Below are 25,489 nucleotides of genomic sequence, written 5' to 3'. Positions count from 1 at the left end.
CATCAGGACGACATGGTTATCTCACCCAAAAATAGATTTTTCCTACGTCAAAACCCCTTTTTTTATGCTGTCCAATCCTCCTGATGAAAGACTATTCTAAGTATATATAGATTTTGGGCATGAAAATTCCTACTGATTTTTTTTTTTTTATCAAATTCAGTACTGATACCTTTGTCAACCACAATAATTGTCTTCAATTAGATAAAAAAAAAATACTTGATAAGCACCATACCACACACTACATTAAAATTGCTGAAAAATTTTGGTTTTCTATGTCAGGTCTACACCTCTCTTTTTACAGTATTCATACCAAACTTTTGAGTGTATGATTAAGATGTTAAAACTTATACACATTTTCACCATTGCTATAAGAATGCCTAATCATACAACTCAGATAAGAAGTTTGATGTTATAAGATAACATATGGTGAAGAAAAGATTATAATTTCAAACAAAATGCAAGTATCTGTAAACTATATATTTTAATGATATTGTAATAAGAATAAAAGTTATTTACCAATAATATAATGGTAATATATTATAGCTGTCAAATACAAAACCGTGATATTTCATGTTGACCCATTCCTTGATGTTAAAGTTGTTGAAAAAATATGTTCAAAATATTTAAAGTTGTAAATATCCTTGGATTTACATGAAATTACAGATTAATATAATTTTCTGAAATTTATTTTTCTCAGTTTTAGTTTTAAGTTGGCTAATTTATACAACTGCTCTTCTATATTTCTCTCCATTTGATCCTGACTCTATCTCTTGGTATTTCTGTGTTCCACTCTCCTAGTAAGACTAAACGAGCTGCAAGTCTTCCAAATTCAGGACATGATTTGGCTGCAGAACCATTACCACCAAGAGCTACTCCAAATCCCTCTGCGATCACATCGATGTATGGTTCAAAATCAGGAGTGTGAGCAGTGATACACCCATCTCCAGAAACTTCCATTATTTTCAGTCCTACAAAAGCAATACTGAATTACTATACTTACAAAAAATCAAAAGAATATATTCATATTTATTAGATATTCTTTTCCTCATATAGAAAATCATTGCCTTTCATTACTCTTGCAGACATACTAAGACATACCAGAAAAACATGAACTTCCACCATCTAACGTATATGACTCCCTTTGTGCCTCTAGGGTTAAAACAGGATCACTGCATAGTTTAGATAAGAGATAGCTGGAGGGCTTGGATGGAGGCCATATTTTTTTTTATAAAATAGCTGGTTTCCATAAGGAAAATTTAATCTCATTACTCTGTGTTAGCCTGAGTGGTTAATAATATAGATAGAACTCATGGCCACAAAATCAATAAAAATATCTTTAAACTTCTCGAAGAGCTGGTCCAATAAACCCCACTGGTTAAACCTGCAAAAAAGAAGTTTTGAGACTGACAAGAGATCCTGATATAGCAAGATTCCTGTTAGTAAAGTCATGGGTTATATTCTAGCTTAATCAGGAAAAGTACAGCAAAGGGAAAACCCCTTTCTGTTGTTATCAAGAAAAGTGGCTGATACTCCTAGATATCTAACCCTAGAAGTCAACAGGAATGTAGTTCATAAATGTACCTCTTCTTTCCTTCAGATTATGATAAAACTTAACCTGATGGCAGATGTACCAACTACAGTCATACCTCTCTTCACAAAAGAATCTGCTAACGAAATTTTCACGCTGCGAAGATTTTTCTAACATTACTAAAAAACTTTCGTAAGAGATTTGCTATCCATGTACAGAATAAAATAGCCACCCATTAATAAACGCTGAAGAAAACAGGTTACTTACAGAATAGAAAATGTGTCTCTCTATAGTAAGGATAACTATAATAGTACAGTACATATGATACTGTATATTTTGTATATGTATAGTATTGTACTGTATTGTATTATTTTCCATTTATCATTGCATTATGTTCTAATAACTACGTAATTTACAGGTATTAACAGTTAGTTTAGGTATATTGAATGGCTCAAATGTATTTGGCTGCAGAGTATTTCATCATGGTTATACTGTAGCTTTGTTATAAAATTTAATGTGGTGTTTTTGTAGGGTTTGGAACGAATTAGGCGATTTACATGTGAAATGTGACTCATAACACGAAATTTTCATGTTGTGAGGCATTACTGTATAAACAAGCCAACGTTGCTTAGAGAAATTACCGTTACACGGCAGCAAAGCATCAAATTTGGCATGTGATTTCCTTGAGGACTACCAAATAATTGTAAAGTAGGAGCCCACCCGAATTTTTAAGAGAAAGACAAAAGAGATCAAATCTCAAGATGGCCTATTTTTTTCCTTAAACGAATATTTTTCAGGTCATGTAAGTAATACAATATGTATTTTCCTAAATGTGTAGCTTGGGTCACTGCAACCTTAAATAACATTGCAATATTAGCAATGCATATATATTTTGTACAATATAGAGTGACCTTAGGTAACTTTAGCCTTGCTATAAAGTTCACGAGGGCGTTGTAAAATCACAGTGTGCATACGAACTGCAAGTGAAGAAACACACATCCATCATAATTTTTATACGTCTTTCCTTGGAAACCTTGGCTAGTCTTCTAGAAGATTGTAGTTTGCTTTCGCCTACACTCTACCAATGCCTTCCATCTCTGTCAGACGTACGAGATTTCAAAACATGAGTGAAAAATTTGCTATATATATATATATATATATATATATATATATATATATATATATATATATATATATGCAAAAATAAACATGCAAAGACAATTCTGTCAAACTCAGTCATGCAGACGACGCAGTAAGGATGATGTAATATTTTAAAGACCTCTTTATCTTCATAATTTGTAAAAATATTTGGCTGAAACTTCTGTAGAGTATGTACAACACGTTTCTGTATACATAGAAACAATAACACGATTTAAAAATTTTTAAAGTTGTGTTAAAACACCATTACATAGTGGACAGTCGCATTAAACAAATTGTCATAAATGTAATTTATCTAAAGCAATTTGTCAAAAACAGTTTATCTAAATGACCACTCATCTACAAGCAAATTGTCTAAAATACAATTAGCCTAAAATTCTTTGGCATCAATCGTGTGCATATATATATATATATTATATATATATATATATATATATATATATATATATATATGTATATATATACATATACATATACATATATATACATATATATATATATATATATATATATATATATATATATATATATATGTTGATGCCTCCACAGTTTTTTCCTAGTATGATATTTACCGAGAAAACCTGTTACCGGCAGAAAGGAATAGCAATGTATTCTTTACTATACTACTGGGTATAAATAGTTGTTTCCTATAATATGTGACAGAACTAGCTTTAGCCCTAAGAACATCCATTGTCAAAAGCCAACAGAGTTTTCAGTAAGCCCCATAGCACTCCCTGAGCCTTTCAATATCTTGTTTTCCTGCTCATGAGCCTGGTCAAATGAAATCACCGAGAATTCACTTGAGGCCTTAGAAAGCACTCAGTGAGAGTGTTTTCAACTTATCTTTGACAGTGCTGGGACTTCACATTCCTGATGTGGACAGGCATCCATCGTGCATAATTGGTATGGTCCAATGCAAAGAACAGCGGAGTGAGTTCTTTTCTCTGAGCATTGACAAATATGAGAATAAGGGTTTCATATCTCATGATCAAGTCCCAGTACACAAAAGTAGAGCTCTTCTTTAGCTTGCCATTTCACCCATGCTGTGGCTGACTCTGCACCTTTTGAGCTAATATTCAGCAAGAATGCCTCCTTCTGGAGGTTGAGCAGTGCCAATAGAGTTACTTGGTGGGCATACCTGGTTTTAGTTAGATGAGCTGCTGTTAGGTTAAGTCTGCTGTGCCCTACATGAGGTCCGACATCATTCCCTGAGACTACCTCCATATTTCAAATACAGTACTTTAATGTTAATCATGGTAATCACAGTTGGGTTCGTGTTTTCAGTTGCATAGCAATCAATTTAGTTCAAAACCGTTTTGAACCTCTTTTGTAATACTGATGCTCCATAAGGTAGATGAATATAGTTTTATTTTATTATGAATATAAAAAAGATTTGAAATTTTTTGTTCTTGAGAGATCATCTCTCCAAATTTGTTCTTTTATCTGCTCTGCAATGGTAATCTCAAAATTTGATGTTAGCAATCTGACTATTAAGAGGAATGCATCTCAGTATAATATAATGAGAATAGAAAGGCATTTTCTATTTGCCCTATACAGAATTTAATTCACAATTGAAATTACTCTGAAAGCAATTACAGCCCTAATCTCATGGATCTTGAACTTTCCTTGGATAATTCAAATTTACTATAAAAGATAATTACGCAATAGCTTTAGGGGCCCGGCTGGTATGCCAATACATGGGGGTATAGGATGAAAAACACAAAATCCTGAAAAAATTAACTGGGCCTGGTATGGCAATGGGAAATGTGTATTCGTAATATTTTGTCAAAATTCCTCTTACTTTCATAGTTACAGGGTAATTAGTAAAAGTTACTCAATAAGTCAAAAACATTGATCCCTACAAGAAAATGTAGTATTTCATCTGTTATAAATTTTGATAATTATAAAATTTTAACATAAAAAAATTGTGAGCACTGGCATCTGTATAGATTCAAGAACCACAAGACGAAGTATTACACCCTTCAGCCTTCAAAGCTAGCAGAAACCTCAGGGACAGTACACATTTGAGTTTGACTTCTGACATTCACTCTTTTTTACGTCTGTTTTTCTTGGTTTTGGCAAGAACTTCACCATGCCAAAGAGGAAAAGACAATTTCAACATCTTGCTAACATAAGAAAGAAGAAAACTGTCTCTAATAAGAGTTCAGAAGTGGGTAATATCGGTAGTGACGGAGAGAGAGTGGAGTGGATGGAGGAGCAGCCGCCTTGCCTGACAGAAGCCTAAAGAAGAAAGATATTGAGCAAAGGGATCTTCATTTATTATTAAACTATGATAAATAACATTGATTTGCTTTATTATTATCCAAAAAAAGAACATAAAATTCATAATAATCATGATTTATTAATACTGCCTTTGTAAAAATACAAAGGAAAACTTTGAACGCCTGTATCTCAAAACTATCCTTATTGACCATCCAATTCTATCTTCTCCCTTAGTTTTAAAGATATAGCATTGAAATTTGGTATATAACTTAGAGAGACATTATAAAACAAGAAAATGAAGTCTTTTCCTATTTTTGTTTCATATTTTTTTCTTAATTTTTTCCCTGATTTATTACCAAAATGAAAAACTTCATATCTAGCAAAAAATTACTTTTAGAAAAAAAAAACTCTTCATTTGATTGGAGGTCTACATCAGGTCTATATAGGGTAGTATTCCCAGATCTTAATATTAATTATCAAGGGAGGAGATAGAATTAGAAAAACACTCATTTTCAGGATAAATCCCCCCTGTCGTCCCAAAACCGAAGGTCAGAGGCAAAAATCCTATACAGTTTGGAAACGTCCTAAGTCACCTTATTAAGTGGTATGAATGTCAAAGTACTGTTCTCAAAAAAAAAATGGCATTAGCAGGCCGGATCCCTTAAAATCCTTTTCCTCTCTAAAAAAAGGATATAGAGTTTGTAGATATTTCTCATTTTAACCAGACTAACCAATAATAAAAAAAAAGAATTACCCTTTTCTTAAAAGCAGATGTTATCAAGATGATAGTTAGCTGAACAGGCAGCACAGATATGATAAAGTTAGGTGATAACTAAGAACAAGATTTGGTAAGTGATATCTAACCGGAAAGATTATTTAAGGGAAACCTATAATTAAAATTAATTAAAGCTACAACCAATACTGCTAAGCAACTAAAAATCAGTTAAAGATTAGGTTCTTTATGAATAACTTTAATAGGTTTAAACCCTCTAAAAGCAAAGTATTTCAGGATTAATGATAAATCCTTGTTAAGGTGTTGGTATATTTGCTCTAGCTCATTCCATGAGCAAAAATGAATACCCTACATTCGAATTATTGAGAGAGAGGGAATATTTTCCTTAGCTCATTGCATAAGCCAAAGTAAATACAGTATCAAACATTCAAACCCTTAGGAGCAGGAAAACTTGCCCTAGCTCCTTGCATAAGCTAAAGTGAATACCCTACATTCAAATTCTTGGAAGAGGGATGATTGATAGGCTTTTAGGTACAGTGTAACAGGTGGTCTACTACCGTGGGTTTCAACGAATCTTCCCTCTCAATGCGTCCAAGTTGAAAAAAAGGCTTGTCCTATAAGAGCATGGATGGTGATCCTTTTCATAGAATGGTTACGATTTGTGCATTGTTGAATTAAAGCCCTCTTTTATTGAAGCATCTCTTGACAGCTTCCAAGCATATAATTGACGATTTAGTATTATGGTCAAAACATAAAATCTACTTTAATGCCTTAATTCAGCATAGACAATAAAAAAAAGTAACAACTAAAGACACTAATAGCCAGCAAACATAACAATAACTATATTTAACAATAATGATACTTACAATATTTTACAGGGTTCATAAACTACATATAGTTCACCTATTAATATTAATTAATATAACTTCACAAAGAAATGCAGGCCTTAAATTTATATCTCTATAAAGTGAGACCCAGATGACGAAGTTATTATTATTATTATTATTATTATTATTATTATGCTCAATGCTGAATTTTTATAGCATTTCCAGGATGTAGTTTCAAGCATAAAAGCATAGCTTTTGAAGAAATTCGATCTTCCAAAATTTCCTTGTTTTCTTCTAAAACTAGCAATGCTGCAAATGGAAGTATGGCTTCACAAATAGATTTTTATTGACTATTGAATGCCAGTGTAACTTTCTTTACATGCAGTATATGAGACCTGTTTTCTATAAAGTTCGGGAAAACTCCTGGGGATTCTTTTTACGCTGTAAGCACATCTGGCTGCTTTGACAAATGATGAGAAATTACCAGAAGCTCTTGGTCTAGAATACAATGATATTTTTGATTTACAAATCATTACAATATTTTCATCTTACCATTAATATTTAATGTTTCAAAATAAACCTTACTCACAGGTCCTAAATCATAAAATATAGAAATTTTATCTACATATAGCATATAAAATTTTTGCCCATGATGGATGGAGTCTCAGATGAAAACTACAAAGGTAAGAAAAGCAGGATTGCTGTAGCCAACAGAGAATAACAAGAATTATAATAGTATTGGTGAACAACTGTAAATTGTCTAGTACTGGTCTTATGAGAGAGAACACAAGGACATAAGGCTCCACATTGCCCATGGAAATAAAAAAAAAAAGACATTACAATGGTACCTTGACTTAAGAGTTTAATTCATTCTGGGGGCGAGTTCTCATCTCAATTTGCTCGTATATTAAATCAATTTTCACCATTAAAAATACTTGAAATACATTTAATCAGTTCCAGCACTCAAAATGACACCCTTTATTCTTAGGTTTCATTTTGTTAAATAAGGAAAATGCATTTCTAAATATTAAATATATTATAAAAATATAACAGAAGGAGTATGTAAAGATAAAAAAAAGGTTTTAACCAGTCTACTAATATAGGAGAGATGACCAAAGCTAACAAAGACACTGGTGGAGGTTGAAGGTAGAGGAGATTCACAGAGAAGGATCGAAGGCTCGTTTTTTTGCTATCACTACTTAACACTACGTATGTAACCCTAAACTTAAAAGCTACTTCACAATTGTTTTTTTTCTAATATTTTTTAATTTTATTACTTTATCCTTTTTAGATTTTTTTCTTTGCTTATCTTATTTTCCATCACTGTCTTCACTGATTCTTGATTATTTAACCACACGTTCTTCACTTCCTATGTTCATACATCTTAGCCAAGTATTTCACATTTGCACCTTACTCATGTTTCTTATTTATTTCCAATTCCAATTCTATGGACATCATTCTCCTCCTCTCTGCACTGTCACTAGCATTCAACTTTTTAGGAGGCCTGGTTAAAAGAAAGTTAGAATAAAAAATTCTCACAAAACATGAGGAAAGAAACCACGAGTGCAACGAATCAAGTGTTTAGTCTACGAGGTGATTGCACAAATAACATGAGAGCGTGTTGGAACTTCAGAAGCTTGAGGCTGGGGGATGCTGTGTTGTTACTGCTCACTATGCCATCTAGCAGCGATGTCTCGAACTCATATCTCAAATTCTTTCTCTTGTAACAAAGCAAAAAATCGACCGTGTGATGACTCGTATCTTGGAAAACTTATACAGGGTACGTTAATTCCCTTGTAGCTGGCATTATTGTACAAGATAGGAAAGCTTAGATCCTTATGCATAATGTTTATTGGCGCTGTCTTGTCAAAGCAATAATAGATGGCTTTACTGCTCTGAATTTTTCTGATTGTGTCATGAAGTTGTGAACTGAATGGAAAATCAGTTTAATTGACTGACAATCAAAATGTTGAAAGCATAATCAACCACACTTGTTGTCTGTAAAAAAAAAAAACCTCTAAATACTTTCAAAACCTTCTAATCATGAAAACAGACCATAGTATGCATTTAGATCAGTAAGTATTTCAGAAATATGTTCCTTAAATAGGAATAAAGGCATGTGCTATGATAATACTGTAGGTTCTGTGCAACCAAACTGATTGAACCTATGTTCTGTATGTGTTGGCATGTTCCCACTAAAATCGGTATTCTATTTAGCTTATTTCACTGTAGTTCTTTAATGAAATTAAATGACTATGAAAGTTGAATACTAAACTCAATAACCAAAGATATAACATGCAAAATCAACATGGATTTCTTTAGAAACTATTCAGACACATGCACCTATCATTGTTTTATCTTTTTTTTTTTATTTTTAGTAAGTATTTGTTATAAAATCTTACCAGTAGCATAATAAGAGAACCAATATCCAATATTTGAAGCTACTTTAGTAAAGTATCTAAACATAAGTAATAAGTTCAAATTGTCATAATTATTCTTGAGTAATATATTCTCCACTACTGAGATACTGTATGTTATTCTAAAATTTTATTCTTAGGTTTAATAATCCTATTTGTGAGTGTATTTTGTACTATATTTGACTCTTTGAATCTCCTTGGATGTATTGTATGTTTGGGAATTTCAATTCCCTTCTGTCCCATTTGGTGTCATTTAACATACTGTAATTTCCTGTTTTTCCTCTTTCTTTTATCTTTTATGTATGAATACTTTACAAAATATGAAAAATTATCTATCTATTTATCTATCTAAGTGCCATGTCCTTGACATGGGCTGTCAATTGCCTCTCTCTATAAATTGTCCAGCTGTTATATTCTCATTTACATCCCCCAGAAAATATCCAGAAACTTTTTCCTTTGCTGGCTTCTTGCTCTTCTCTCCTCTATCTCTACTGTATGACATAAAATTTCTATATTTTCTTTTCTTATTACATGTCACAGAAATTACATCTGCTTCCTTATCACTTTTAGAAGTGATCTCTTCTGATTCACTCTTCCCAATACCTCCTCATTATATATCACTTGAAACAAAATTAATTTTCAGCAATGTAATGATAAAATTTTTCAATTCCTACAACTAAGGGTTTGTGCCAAAAGGAATTGAGTAAGATGTTCCTAAAAGGAACATGGGGCTCGAGTGGCAATTTTTTTCGTGAGAGGCTGGAATTGAAGAGGTTAATTAGTTTTCTTATACCATTAGTAAATCATCCACTTGCTACTAAAATTTTACCAATCTAATTCAAATACACTGCATAATTCTCCATACCCTACGTTTCATTCACTTTGCTTTATAATTTTCTCATTTTTTTGTAATTACATGTAGTTATTATATCCATGGTATTATTAGCATGAATTGTAAATACCCAAAAGAGAAAATGGGTCGGGTTTTAAATTTTCAGACAGATTACCAGAAATTCAGTACATTTAGTGGGCAATTATCCTATGCAAGAGATACTGCAAAATCTTGATGTGAATAACTCATACTATCAGCATGGAGAATAATGAATAAAAAGTGACATATAAATATTATAACTGAAAGAGTACTCACCGGTATTGAAAGTTAAAGAAAAACAATAAAGTACTGTATTGACTCATGTTATTGGTATGGAGATTATCATATAGAAAGTGACAGATAAATGGTAAAACTGAAAAATTAGATTGTCATTGAAGGTAAAAGCAAAACAATAAGGTGCACATGTTTTATATATATATATATATATATATATATATATATATATATAAATGTATATATATAATATAAAAAAAACTTTAATATATGAAATTTCGAAGATAGTAGTTCCTCAGAGTGCCAAAAGATGACACCATCATTAGACTTCATTATCTTTTTTACTCTGGTAAATACAATTCCTTCTTATCTTGCTTGTATCATCTTTAGAGAAGTATACATAATTTTGTTGTCCTTTCACGTGAATTTAGAAATGTTATAAAATTACATAACATCTTGAACACCTTTGTACCATATAAAAATTCTGTCCCAGATACAACTGGATTCAAAATTGCTGGGGAATTATTTGGGAGTAAAATGTTCCTGTTGGTTGCATACACGGTAACTATAGGCTATTCCCCGAAGATAATATAGCCTGCAGCACTCCTTTTGTTCTAGCCATCACTTTAAGGGTAAAACTTGACTTCCCTAACTGTATATGTATGATAACACATCTTACTTCTCTATTACATAGTACTGTAGTAGATCATTAACATCCTTTACCCTTCTGTTTAAAGAAAAATCTCTATTACCATAAAACACAAATATATGCCATTCTGGTAGAATTGTCAAATAATATGCCCTATCATACCTAACAACACCTGCTAGGGGAAAAACCTGAAAGCCTAGAAAGACTGTCTTCAGCTTAAACAGGTGGATATAACTTTCTTATCCTGAGTTGGCAATGATCTGGCATAGCTAATGTAATAAGTGGAAAAATCAGTCCTCTTTAGGAGACTCATTTCTGAAAACTCTAAAGGAAAACCCCCTATATAGAAAACCTTTTGGGACCCAATGGCTCAACCGATTTTGTCTCCTCTCAGGGAGTTTCATACAATCCACTTTATTGGCAAATATGACAGTTATCACTTTAAATTTCTACTTCTAATACATGTCATCTTCAAAATAATTTGTATAAAGTTAGTCAACATCTACATAATGTTAGTCAAAATCTGAGACAAAGTTAGCCAACATCTGAATGATATCCGATACTCTGTACAAACATGCAGGTAAAAGACCAGGCAGGCTGTCTTTGGATGCTTTCATGGTTGAAGACAGGCAGTGACCAATGCGGTAATTACAAACTTTGCCTGAATACTAGATTATGGGGTTGCCAGTAAGTAGATTAAATCATGCTGTTACCTTGTACACCCCCCCCCCAAAAAAAAAAAAAATTGCCTAGTGATCCATACAGAATACCCACACATCAATATATGCTTACCCTCTCCTAGTGCCGAAGACTACATGCACATCTATTTATGTTAGCCATCACTGAAGGGTTAAGATAATGCATCATCTCTGACTTGAATTAGGATTCAAATTCACCTTATTTTTAAAAACTTAACATCACTCAATTACTACTTCTGGATCTACCTATGATACGTGTAGTTCAACTTGAAATCCAAAAGCAAACAATACTACCCAATCCTTGTATGAATTACTAATGCAGATTCCCTATTCTTGTGCTTAGCACCGATGTTTTTTTTTCTTAACTTTCAAGATGAAAAATTTCAGGTACCTTATTTTAAAATAGTACATTCATCTCATATACAAAAAACTGAACTTTCTGACTTGCATTTGATGGAACAATGAGCTCTGCTAAATTTAAGAGCAAAATCTAATATTTCCTGAATGAATATACATAAAACCCAAATAAATTGTTGCTGTTAACTTTGATGATATCATGAAAATATTGATGTTACTTTTCAGGTATTCAATCAGTAAGATCAAGTAAAATATGGTCTCATTGTACTTTTATACTTCACTGTTATACTTTTCTCACTTTTGTGGATTCTACATTATAAGTTTTACTCACAATACTTATGACTGCATAGGTTAGGCCAAGCTAGACTACAGTTTTGGGTAAGCTAATATAAACTAGAATGGTCACTATACACATTATTTACACTTTGCAAAAGTCTGCCCCTCCTTGGATATGTCCAAAGGATTAAGGGGTTGCTCTAAATGTGCTGCTCTGAACAGTGTACATTCTTTATTATGTTTCTGTCCAATCCTCCAAAATGAAAGACTTGGATTATAAGTAGATTTAGATCTTTGGCATGAAAATTCCTCCTAATAGCTCAATCAAGTTCAGTAATTTTTTTCTTTTTACTAAATTTAGTAATTACACCTGTCTACCACAATACTTGTCTTCAAATAGAAAAACAATACTTGATAATCACCCTATTGTGCATTACACTAAAATTGCTTCCAAAATGTTTGGCATTCCAGCTAACGTCTACAGCCCTCATTTTACAGTATTCATGCCAAACTTCTGAGTTTTGTGGTTTATATGTTAAAACTTATGCAGCTTTTTCATCATATCTATGAAAATGCCTAATCATACATCTCATCTATAGTAATGAAAAAATTATATCCCACAAATTACAAGTATCTGTAAACTATATATTTAAATTATACGAATAAAAATTACTAACAAATGACATAATGCAAATATATTTAGGAGTCAAATATAAAAACATGATATTTCATGTTGACCCATTCCTTGGTGTTAATTGGTTAAAGTAAGATGTTCAACATATTTCAAAAGTTTATAATACCCTTGAATTTACATGAAATTTACTGATGAATATAATTTGCTGAAATTTAACTTTACCAATTTGTTAGTGGTTTTAGTTTTAAGTTGGCTAATTTATACAATTTCTCTTCTATATTTCTTTCCATTTGATCCTGACTCTGTCTCTTGGTATTTCTGTGTTCCACTCTCCTAGTAAGACTAAACGAGCTGCAAGTCTTCCAAATTCAGGACATGATTTGGCTGCATAACCATTACCACCAAGAGCTACTCCAAATCCCTCTGCAATCACATCGATGTATGGCTCATAATCGGGAGTGTGAGCAGTGATACATCCATCTCCAATAACTTCCATTACTTTCAGTCCTACAAAAGCGATACTGAATTACTTTACTCACAAAAAAAAAAAAAAAAAAAAAAAATAAATAAATATATTCATATTTGTTAAATGTTCATTTCCTCATATAAAAAATTAATTATTTTTCATTACCCTTGCTGAGTAGTAGCAGATATCTCATGACACATACTAGAAATACATGATCCTTCACCACCTACATGACCCCTTAAGTGCCTCTAGGGGTAAAACTGGGGCACTAAAAGGCTGAATGAGAGATAGCTAGAGGTTTTGATTGGAGGTCATATCTTTTATATAATAATTGGTTTGCATAAGGAAAATCTAATGATATTCTTACAAATTACAAAGGCTTCTTATTACTAGTGTTAGCCTTTGTGGCTTATCAAATGGATAGGATTCGTGGTTATAATATCAATAAAGAAATCTTTAAACTTTTAGAATAACTGATTCAATAAACCATGCCAGCTAAACCTGCAAAACAGATGTCTTGAGGCTAACAAGAGATCCTAATAATGCCCGAATCTTATTAGCAAAGTAATGGCATACACAGTAATGCCACATAATGAGAAATTAATTGGTTCCGTAGAGGCTTTAGTACCGTGTTTTTTTCGCATTGTCAGTCGCTTTTTACATGTAATTTAGCCTAATTTGTTCCAATTCCTACAAAAACACCACATTAGATTTTTATAATAAGGCTAAACTCCACTAAACACAATGAAATACAATCATTTGGACAACTCAATAATAACCTAACCGTTAATAACCTGTAAATTAAATGTATAATTAGAACAGACAGTACAACAATGCAATAATGAATGGAAAATACAGTAACAAAAATGTGGAACCTTACCGTTGGAGTGAGGAGAAGTCCAAGAGCGAAGTGGCGGGACGGCAGAGGAGGATGATAAACGCCAGAAAACATTAACAAATGCCAGAAAACATAAACACTAAACTGTACAAAACACATTAAAGGCAAAAAACATTAACACTTAACTTTACAAAACACATTAACAAATGGCAAAAACCATTAACACTGAACTTTACGATAATAGATATTTTTCTAATTTTGTATTTTTTTTTACTTTTCATTTTGCATTTTCTAAACCTAATAATTTTCTTCATCACTGCCAATTCACTTTTTTTTTATCACTTTCAGCTTCCTCTTGGCCTACTAGGATCGAAGGCCTCTTTAATAAATAACTATCCAAGGAAGTCTATTTCTGCCTGCTTCTTAAAATGTTCCATGAAATAATTCATGCAAACGTCATTAACCTGATCAAAAAGACGACCTGTGTAAACCTTTTCTGGGTGTCTCTTTTCTACAAAAGCTGCCATTCTATAGTAGGCAGCTAGACCCTTCTTAATTTCTGTCGTTATCAGTGGGTCATCCTCCTCCTCCTCGACACTAGAGAATTGTTCTTGAACAACGTTCAATTGCATGGCCTCTAACTCCTTCAGGTCGTCTGTCATAAGTTCTTCTTGGTGCTCCTCGAGAGGCTCTTTAATGTTGTCCTCAAACCCATGGACATCACGAGTCTAACGATCTCAGCAACCTCAGATTGAGGAACAGGTTAAGGATCGTCAACTTTTTCGGCATTAGCTTCAACTTGGTACATGTGGAAACACTCGATATCTCGTGTGGAGTTGGCATCTGGCCACACCTTCTTCCACGAATAGTTCAAGGTGCATCTCAAAACCTCCTGCCAAGCTTTATCGATGAGTCTGAGACATATCACAACATCGAAATGCTCCTTCCAAAATTCACGCAAGGTGAGATTTGTGCTGTCAGTGATTTTGAAACATCTCTTGAAGAGATATTTTGTATAAAGTTTTTTAAAGTTTAAAATCACTTGCTGGTCCATGGGCTTGAGGAGAAGGGTGGTGTCAGGCAGAAGATAGAGATCCCTGATGAATGAGAAATCTGCTTCAATATCTTCCTCAAGGCCAAGAGGGTGAGCAAGAGTATTGTCCAACACCAGCAGGGAGGCAGTTCTTTTCCAAATATTTTTTTTTCACAGTCAGGCCAAATCAAAGGTTTACCCACTCGGTGAAAGAGCTTCTTGTTACCAAGGCCTTTGCATTCGCCCTCCACAACACTGGAAGCTTCTCTTGATGGCTCAAGGACTCTCGTAGTGATACACCAGCAGAGGCTACACTTTTCAATCCCCATTGGTGTTTCACAGAGTGCAAGGGTAAGCCTGTCCTTCATAGGCTTATGCTAGGGTAGCTTCTTTTCTTCCACCGTGATGTACGTCCGACAAGGCACTTTTTTTTTTAGAAAAAAAGCCCAGTTTCATAACAGTTGAATTCTTGCTGAAGACTGTATTCTTCCTGGATAGTCAACTTGTCAAACGTCTTAACAAAGGCTTTGGCTGCTTTGTGTCCGAGCTGGCAGTCTCACCCTGTCATACCACTGAATGAACGCCAGACCGTCTCTTAAATTTTTCAAACCACCCTCGAGAAGCCTTGAACTCTGGTTGTGCCTACTTCAATGTTCCTTGTCCTGTGTTGTCTTCAGCCTGAGCACGCTTGAGATTACAGATTATGGTTCAAAATTAGAAGATAGAATTCACTATGCCACTGCTGTTGTTCTTCAATTCTAAACACAGAGGCATAGTGAACGCCATCTTCTAATTTTGAACCATAATCATATATCTTCAACAGGCACTGTGGTAGGGTGTAAGAATACTACCACCGTAAAGAATGTGTGTTGTAGAAAGCGGCTAAAAGGACAACTGATGCATTGTAGTTTTGGTTTTTAGAAAAAGGCTAGTCCTACTGCCAATAACTGGAAACTGTTGTCTTGCTGTTGGACTATTTTGTCAAAGGTAAAGCCCAGTGCCAAAAATTGTGCTTGATGACTGCAAGGACATGCAATTGTAAAAACCATCTACCAAATTACAAACCATGCCTGATGCCATCACATATGTGGATGTGGCTAGGATGCCACTGTAAGCGACGCACATCAGGATCCCCCTACTGGCATGATAAATGGATAACGGGTACCACAGGGTTCACGACTTTGGCCAAAGAAGCTATTGACAAAATGGAAAATCAGAGAAGGTACTTGGAATGTCACTACACTAATGGGAAGATTGCGGAAGATAGTGGATGAGATGTAGAGAAGGAGGATAGATATCATTTGTGTGTAGGAGACAAGATGGAAAGGAAATGGAACTAGAGAGAAAGAGTATAAGCTCTCATACAGTGGGTCACAAGAGGGAAGAAATGGAGTTATTGTCATAATAGGTAATAAACTAGAAGGAAAAGTAGATGATGTCAAGAGAATAAAATCTAATGATAAGCTTCTAATAATTCCAATGATAAAGGGCATCAGACAGTAAATGTAATTTCAGCATACATCCCTCAGATAGGTTGCCAAGAACAAGGAAAAGAATGATTTAGACAAGAGTTTGAGGTAACTACTAGAACAATGAAAGAGGAGAAGCTAATCATATGAGCAGACATGAGTGGCGAAGAGAAGGGATAGATATGTGGAGGCCATGGGTTTGGAATTATAAATGAAGATGGGGAGTATATATTAGATATGACTCACGTTTTGAATTGACATTTATGAACACCTGGTTTCAGAAGATGGATAAACAACTGATAACTTATGAAAGTACCAAATAGATTACATCCTGGCTATAGGAATTGACAAAAACAATGTGATTGTTTTTACATGGTACAGAAAAAATCAAAGATACGAACATTTCTATATAAAAACGTCATTATACATTTAATTCCATAAAGATAGACAATTATTTTGATAGTCTTTGCTTTAGAATTATTCAATTCTCATCTGATTAAGCAGTATATCTTATTGATGGACTATATAAAGGATTTTGAGCAAAGCGAAAAATCTATTTTTGGGTGAGATAGCCATGTCGTCCTGATGGAAAGTTCCTTTAGGTAGCTTTCTAAGGGATATTTGCTACAGTGACACTCCCAGAGAATTAACCGAAGGTCCCCAGAATTCTAACTCCAGGCGAGTTATCCATAAAAAAATCAAGGATATCGCATAATATCGGGGGACGTATTTTTAGATACGACACATAGCAATCTTCACCCCCGAATAGATTTACTGTAACTCTTTGAGGGGGAAGAGTGGCGAAAGAAGGGGGTGCCGATCTAGGTACCCGGTGGACCTTCTATCCGCACTACTACCGGCCACCACTCCTTAACTTGTGTTTAAGCAGGAATAGCCACAGATAGAGTACTTTCGGGTGGGGTCGGCAAAAAGGGAGGGTCCATCAGGATGACATGGCTATCTCACCCAAAAATAGACCAGAAACATTGACCCCACACAGAAGTGGGAAAAAATGTAGACAAAGAAGAAGAATGTTTGCTCAAAATCCGTTTTTTGGGCTCGCCCATGTTGTCCTGATGGAAGCTTACCAGAGAATTAACTTGAAAGTACTATATCTGTGGGTTTGTGTAAGTGCATTCTACCTTCAATGTGGTCCTTATCTGGTCTCTTAGACCTGTATATGACATTACCATTATCTGTCATTTCCACTAAGCTTGGAACTGGCTTAGGGCTTCCCGCCCCCTGCAGGGAAAGTGTCGACATCGACAATAAGGATTCAAGGCTTGATTTTCTGTAGGGAAAAGGTAAAACTTAAGAGATTACCTTTCACATACCTTGGAAATCTGTACTCTGATTTCAAGTTGGGCCCTTCTAGGGTTTAATTAAAACTCTAGTATGCTTTATTCGTCTGTAACTGAGATAGCAGTAATAAGAGGCAAATACGTTTAGTATTTCTACCTTGCAACTAGATTATCAAATGTAGTTACAATAGGGTATGAATCTGATCCAGCATTGAAAACACATAAGGGTCCATATTTTCTCTTGTCGAAAAAATATGTAATTTCATTGAAATGATGCCACTCAATGGAGATGTGAAACTAAATCTGACTGACTTGTACAGATTTTGGGAATGCAAGAACACCGTGACGCAACGTTCACTCGGCACTGGTGTTATTGGTCAGATTTGCACCTATATGGAACAGTGTGTTAGTCATCGTTGTGATTTGCACTCGAGTGTAAATGTACCCATGCACCCGGTGCACTGGAAAGTCCCAAAGCAGTTCACTGTTCATCGCAGCGCTAGACGATGGGTTTTATAACACTACCCGGCGCCACCACAACATGTTTTATTTCATGTACTTGCTTTGTATAGTGTTTGTAAAAGACTCTGGATGATCTCCACCCAGTGTATGAGCGGAGTCTTCCAAAGCCCCTGTGTTGGACGAAGTTCAACGAAGAAGCAACTTTCCTTGGATCGTGACCTGCGGGTGTACTGTCAAGATCCACTCTGCAAATAAGGTAGGTGAGCTTTGCTCTCAGTTGTCTTAGGGGTAGGTTTGATCCTAAAGTTTTCGCCTCTTAAGAGCTGTCCTCCCTTGAAGTCTGAGGTTCTTCGAAGATAGACCTAAAGACACTCTACTGGGCACAGAGAGGTATCTTTCTTCAGAAGGCAGATTCTCCAAAGACTGGTGGGTACCTCATTCTTGGCAAGAAAGGCAGGATCAGGATATAGGTTCAGTCCTCCTGTCAAGGAACAGAATATGGCCTTCATTTCTAGATAAGGCCACTATTTCACCAACTTTAGCCCCTGAGGCTGTGACAAACAGAAAAAATAACTTTCTGTGTTAGATCCTTTAGAGTACAATTCTCATTGTTTAGATACGCAGCATGGTGCGAGACTTGTCCAAAGACCACGTGATGGACTTTGGAGGGGTTGCTGACTTGAATCTGTTAGATCCTCTAGAGTACAATTCTCATTGTTTAGATTAGAAGCATGGTGCAAGACTTTGTCCAAAGACCACATGATGGGCTTTGGAAGGGTTGCTGGCTTGAGTCTAGCGCATGCTTTTGGGATCTTATTAAAGATTTTACTAGATAGGTCCACTCCAAAGGTGTACAGAAGTGGTTTAGCCAGGGCAGACTTACATGAGGTAATCATAGTGGAAGCCAGGCCTTGTTCGTGTAGGAATATGAAGAAAGCTAGACAAAAATCTATTGATATTTCTGTCGGTTCCTTTGATTTCACAAAGGACCCCCATTTCTTCCATTATGATTCCTATTGTCTCCTAGTCGAACTTGACTTTATCAACTTTATCCTTATAGATTTTAAAACTTTTGTTCGCCGCTAGGGCGAGAAAATCGTGAGATGTAGCTTGTTGGTTCTCAAGGATGAAGCGCAAGCAGTCGACTTCTGGACCAGATGGGATAATGCTGGGTCCGGCAGAGGGAACAGCTTCAGTTTCAGTTCGAGAACTAGAGGGAACCAGTTGCTTTTGGGCCACTTGGGGGCCACTACTGCTGCTGTCCTTCTGAAGGATCTTAGCTTGTCGAGGACTCTTAGCAGGAGGATGGTTGGTGGAAACAGGTAAATGTGGTTCCACTTGTTCCATTCGATGGATGTGATGTCCATTGCCTTTGCTTGAGGGTCCATCTAAGGGGCTATATAACGAAGTAGTTTTTTGTTGTCGCTCATTGTGAAGAGGTCGGTCTGCAGTTCCGGAACTTTTTTCGAGGAGAAGGAGAATGGGTCTGTGTCTAGGGACCATTCTGTCTCTTTGGGCTTTCGCCTGTATAAAGCATCCGCTGTCACGTTGCGGAACCTTTGTAGGTCAACTGCTAATAGGTGCCATCCCTTCTTCCTTGTCAGGTGGAAGGTGGCCAATATCCCATGTCCTATGTGAGATGATCTAGAGTCTTGACTATTTAGACATTTTACTATCACTTCGTTGTTCAAGGCCAATCTGATGTGGATTGTTCTGCGAGGGGATAGTCTCTTCAATGTCAGGTAAACTGTCAGAGCTTCCTCAACGTCGATATTAAAGGTTTTGAACTGGTACGACCAATTCTTTTGCACTTTTCTCTCGTGAGAATGGCCACCTTATCCTTTCGAGGAGGAGTGTACCTCCACTGATGGTTGTGGTGGTTGCAGGGGAATTGTTCGTGATAGGCTCTTGGCTGTTGACCACAGCCTTAACAGCGTGCGCAATAGGGTCGGAGCCAGCCTTGGTTGATCTCTTCGAGCTTTTGATGCGTATCTTCTCCAGACTCTTGATGCATCTTTTAGATGTGCCTTTAGCACTGGGTCTGTCACTACTGCAAACTGGAGAGTGTGTGATACTCTTTCCTGTTGGCATTCTAAAATCCTATTGTGACGGATTAGTCTCTGGACAGATCCCTTTATTTCTCTTCTCTTCTTCAATAGAATGGAGAGATGGTGTGACTTAAGTCCCATTGGATTCCTAGACATTGGAAATTCTGAGCTGGAGGAAGGCGAGACTTCTTGCGATTGATGTTGAAGCCCAGGTGTTCCAGAGACTGGATCACCTTGTTGGCTGCCTGCAGACAAGTAGTCTTGGATGCTGCCCAAACTGGTCAATCGTCTAGATATGCTAGTAATTGAACTCCTTCGGAGTTTAGCTGCTAGATGATTGTGTCTGCTGGCTTCGTGAACATCCTTGGGGCTGTGTTCAGTCCGAAGGACATTGCTCTGAAGAATCACTTCTTCTCTAGCATGAATCCAAGGTAGAAGGAGAAAGGGCGGTTCAACAGAAGATGCCAGTGAGCATCTGTTGGGTCTATTGAGGCTGTTTGCTCTTTCGGTAGAAGGGTCCTTGTGTGTTGCGAAGTAAGCATCCAGAACTTGTTGTTCTCGATGAACCTGTTGAGTGGAGACAAGTCTAAAATGACTCTGAGTTTGTCTGAGTCTTTCTTGGGAACACAAAACAGCCTTCCCTGGAATTTGATGGACTTCGCTTTCCTTCTTACCTTCTTGTTCAAGAGTTCTGAGGTATATTCTTCTCACGAGGGGTGGAGTGTTAGAAGAATTTTGGAAAACGGGGTGGAATTCTGTTCCATTTCGACCCGAATCCATTCGTTAGTAAGCTATGGGCCCAGGGATCGAAGGTTCCGCGATCCCGACAGTGATACAGTCTGCCTCCTACGTGGAACCCCTCTTAGGATGTGGGGTCCTGTGGATTTGTTTTCGTGACCACATCCTACTCGGCCTTGGGAGGAGTTATCTCCAGGTAGTACTTCTCTTAGAGCCTTTCTGACTTACGGTGAAAGGAAGTTGATTGCCTCACAACGTTGGGGCTAAAGATTGGCGACTGAGCCACCAGTTGTTGAGGGATCATCTGGAAAGTGGTCTGAGGCATCGTGGTCGTAGTCACGGCAGAAAGTTGTGCAGATCTGCATGGTCTCCTTGCATTTTTATTTTTAGGCTGGGGACCTCCATCTGAGGAAGATTTCCTCTTTGAGCTCATGCCCCACTTTTGGAGAATGTCCCAGTACTCTGTGGTTGCTCTGGCTATGATCTCTTGGACCAGTTCCTGTGGAAAAAAAGGTTTTACCCCAGATGTTCGAGGTAATCAGTTTCCTTGGTTCGTGTCTTATGGTTGCTGAGGTCAAAACGGACTCTCTGCAGGCTCTCCTCGCTCTGAGGAAAGCATATAGGTCTTTCACAAGGGTACCCATGTGGAACTTAGCCAGGAAAATTATCCTTTCTGGGGTGTTCAGTAGACCTGCACTCATTTCCAGGCAGATCTGATGAGAAAGGGAGGCCGCCAGTCTCTCTTTCGTCTCCTGTTCCCTCCTCAGAAGATGGTCTGGCAACTTCGGAAGGTTCCCATTGAATTGCTGGCCTGCTATCTCTGGATCCAACTTAGAGACGGAGAAGGTTAGATGGACAACCTTCCACTTCTCCTCGCAGGCAGGTAGTGCTAGAGAGAATGGTTTGCATTCCTCTAGGGTTGGGCAAGGATTGCCCTTGTCGACTGCCTTGACGAGGAATTCTAGTGCTTTCTCCGAACAGGGGAAAGAGATGGAGGAAGGAGCAAGAAATGTGGGATGTCTCTTGCTCAGTGCTGAGACTTTGGAATTGGTGTACCCAGCTCCTTTCAAGGTTTTCAGGATGATGGCTTGCGCCTTGTCATGTTCGAAGACAATAACCTATTTGGGTACCGTTTCCTCATGGGTTGCATGTTCATCCCGCAGTCTCATGTAACATTCTAGGTAAACTGAAAAGTTAGGCCAGAACTCAAGATCTTCAATCAGTTTGGTCCCCAACTTCTCTGAGACGAATAGTTTCCCATTCATCATGGGCATATGCTTCGTATACCTCCAGGGGTTGGTTTTGGAGCAGTGAGAGAAATTCAGCACCTTAAGGAGCTTCTTAGTAGAGCTTTTGGTAAGTCCTGGGCAGTCCGTCCTCTCTTGCAATAGTATCTGTTGCAGTAGGTACCTTAGGGAGTCGTCGGGTAAGTACGGTCTCTTGAAAATTCTATTGGAATCTACTTACCCATTAGCGAAGGGTCTCCCTCGCTGTATTTCTAGTCTCCATGTTGACTGAAGGAGCTTCTCCGAAGCCGTTGGTCAGCAGGGTCGAACAGGTGGGGTAACCCTATGGGTCTCAATACTTGAGGACTCCCGACACGATGATGCAGGGGGCATGAGTCCTGCACTTCGTGTAGCCACAAGAGTCCTTGTCTTTGTGGTTGCAGGCTAAGGCTGCGCACTTCTACATTGGCTCCTCCTGTAAAGGAAAAGGGGCTCAATGAGTATATAGTTTTTTTATATCAGTGATATAAAAGCATACAATTTTTATCAACAATAGTAATTACTATTGTTTATGGTAGCTTAGGATAGTAAGATGGAAAGAAAATAAGAAAGACACATATCTACGCTTCCCACCCCAATCAATTACAGAGACCTCCGTCAATAATAATACTTTAGGTTCCTTGTTAGGAAGAATACAGGGTGGAGGAAACTCTAGTACTTAGAGTTAGGGTTAGTAAGTGTTTATACTAACTATATCCACCTGTAATGTATTAATATTAAGCGGTGATTTATTAGGGTCCCGACAATCAAAGGATTCATCTGGGTGTTGATGGATTATTCAACCTCAACATGATATCGTGGTCCCAACAATAGACTGTGATAGGAAATGTAGAATATGTTAGAAATTACATGTACTACTGTATATTATATATACTGTAGTCCAGCCGGCACACTACCGGGGTTAGGTTAGTACCTGGCAACACTAACTGATAGAGAGAGAGAAAGTATTAAGGCACGAGAGTTTCCTATTGTTATGGTTTAGCACAACAATTGAAAGTGTAGTAGGACTGTCAGGCCGCCTACTGTCTCCTTGCCAGAATGAGAATTCTAATGGAAGGGATAAGAATCCATCTTATTCTAGCTTCCCTCCATCCACAAAAGGCCTGCCGCCAGGTGTACAGCCAGCGGCAATAATTGTGGATGGCAGACCAAGGGAGGACTGAAGACTTCTCAAAGTATGTTGGGTTTCCCAGCAGCAGCCGTCAGGGCCAGCTCAATCTTTCCCCCCAGGACATTCTCTTCCGGTGAAGGAAGGACATAAGGGGGAAGGTGACTGAGGCGGCGGCCTAACGCAGACAACCTGGTATGTCGGGATGACTGACCGAATACCAGAGAAAGAATGTTGTGACGGCTATGCCAACACTAAAGGACAGAAAGGGAGGGGGGAAGGGTCTTATACTTCACTGGGGAGAAAGGTGGCGGCAGGTATGCCGCCTACCTTCGTCAGTGGACTGAGGAAGCATGGCTTCCTTTGCTGATGACGTCGTGGGCAGCAGAGGAACAAAGATTCCCCTGCCGGCGACATTGTCGGCTGCAAGACAGGGCACCCTGAATTACCATCTAACCCCAAAGCCGGAGTACTCGGCGGCGATGGGGAGAGACCCATTTGTTTTGCTTCCCGGGCGTTAAAAAGGGCAGAAAAGAATTACAGTACATTCGATCGAGAGGCTTTAGCTATTCTTTGGGTTCTAGAGAGGCATCGGTTCCTTTTATTAGGTCAGTCGTGATTTGTATTATTAAAAATGATTTGAACTCTCGTCAAGCGAGATGGATTGAGAGTTTGTTAGAGTTCAATATAAAGGGTTTTCACCACATAGAAGGTAAAGCTAACAAGGTAGCTGATGCCCTCTCTAGAGGTGCAGTAATATGAGTAACATTTAGGGCACAAAAGAGGAACGAAGAACGTAACCAAAATATTGAAGACCCTGATCATAAAAGAGAAAATAGAGAACGGGATGAGAATTTTCGTGATGCGCATGCAGAAGGCAGGGGAGAGAGAGAGAGAGAGATACGAGCGGCGAAAGTGAATATATGTGGGTGGCCGAGGGCATAACAGGTGTCCAGAATGAATGTCTTGATGATGCAGGTTTCATTGACTTTGGAGGTTGGAACATAAAAGAAGTCCGAGAGGGACAGAATAAGAGAGGAACGGATGAAAAGAGTGCGATCAATGATTAAAGGGGAATTGGAGAGTTATCCGTCATTTCTGAATGTGCCTTGTGAGAGATTTTTTATTGAAAATATCTTATATTGTGCTTACGAGAAGAGGGGAGGGGAATTTTGTGCACGGATAGTTCTTCCTCGCACTTAAATTAAACGAGCCATCCACATTGTACATGCAAGTCCGTATGCAGGGCATTTCAGGATTGATAGAACATTAAGGAGAGCACGCGAATCCTTCTTTCGGTTAGGAATGAAAATATCTATAGAGAATTATATAAAAGGTTGTCATGCTTGTAACTGTTTCAAAGAACATAAAAACACTGTACCGGAAGCCAGAAAGTGGCCTGTGGTTCCTAATAAATCTTATAGAGTGTGGATGTAGTAGGACCATTTCCTACTGGGTTAACACAACATAAGTATATATGTGTATTTGTGGATGCATCTACTCGGTACACTCATACTTACGCAATGTTGGATAAATCTGCAAATTCATTAGCCCAGGCGCTGTGCTCTTTCATTACTAGGTTTGGTTGCCCGAAAATTTTGATAAGTGATAATGGTCATGAGTTTATAAATAAGGTGGTGAAATCGGTCACGGACTTGATGAAAATTGAACACTTTTCAGTGACCGCATACAGGCCTTCAGCAAATGGCTTAGTAGAATCGCATAATAGGGAAGTAGTGCGAATTTTGCATTACTTAGTGGATGATGACCCCCTCCATTGGCATGCCGTGCTTCCTACAGCTGAGCTAGCTTTGAACATTGCGTATAATGCTTCACTCAGGGACAGCCCCTTTCTTTCTAGTGTATGGGCAGGATCCTGTGTTACCATATACGGTACTCATTAATTCGCAACAATTCCCAATATATTCCACTGAGCAATACCATGTATATTTATTAAATCTATTGAGGAGAGTAATGAACACCACTGAAAGGTTTTTGAAAAGAGCTAATGAAAATAACTGATCAAAGTATGATGGTCGGTTCAAAACCGCACCGGTAAAAGTATTTGTGGGCGATCGTGTGTATTTGAAACAATTACAACCTAGGAAACACAAATTAGAGCCAGCGTATTTGGG

General features: G+C 37.2%; 1 protein-coding gene across 3 annotated transcripts in view; it reads right to left on the bottom strand.

The window, feature by feature from the left end:
• Nucleotides 1–413: 413 nt before the first annotated feature.
• The window catches only part of LOC137653734 (N-methyl-L-tryptophan oxidase-like), a 334,229-nt gene continuing 309,153 nt past the window's right edge, over nucleotides 414–25,489 (bottom strand). For 2 of the 3 annotated variants that reach the window (XM_068387367.1, XM_068387351.1), the window contains exon 9: nucleotides 414–968. In XM_068387367.1, coding sequence (XP_068243468.1) covers nucleotides 736–968 — 233 coding nt within the window. In that variant the 3' untranslated portion in view covers nucleotides 414–735. Of the gene's footprint in view, nucleotides 969–12,749; nucleotides 13,113–25,489 lie in introns of those variants that run through there. The other variant, XM_068387361.1, reaches the window with a different exon arrangement.

The sequence above is a fragment of the Palaemon carinicauda genome, chromosome 1, assembly GCF_036898095.1.
Source record: "Palaemon carinicauda isolate YSFRI2023 chromosome 1, ASM3689809v2, whole genome shotgun sequence".
Taxonomy (NCBI): Eukaryota; Metazoa; Arthropoda; class Malacostraca; order Decapoda; family Palaemonidae; genus Palaemon; species Palaemon carinicauda.
Note: the sequence above shows the minus strand (reverse complement) of the source record. Positions and strands in the feature narration are given on the sequence as shown.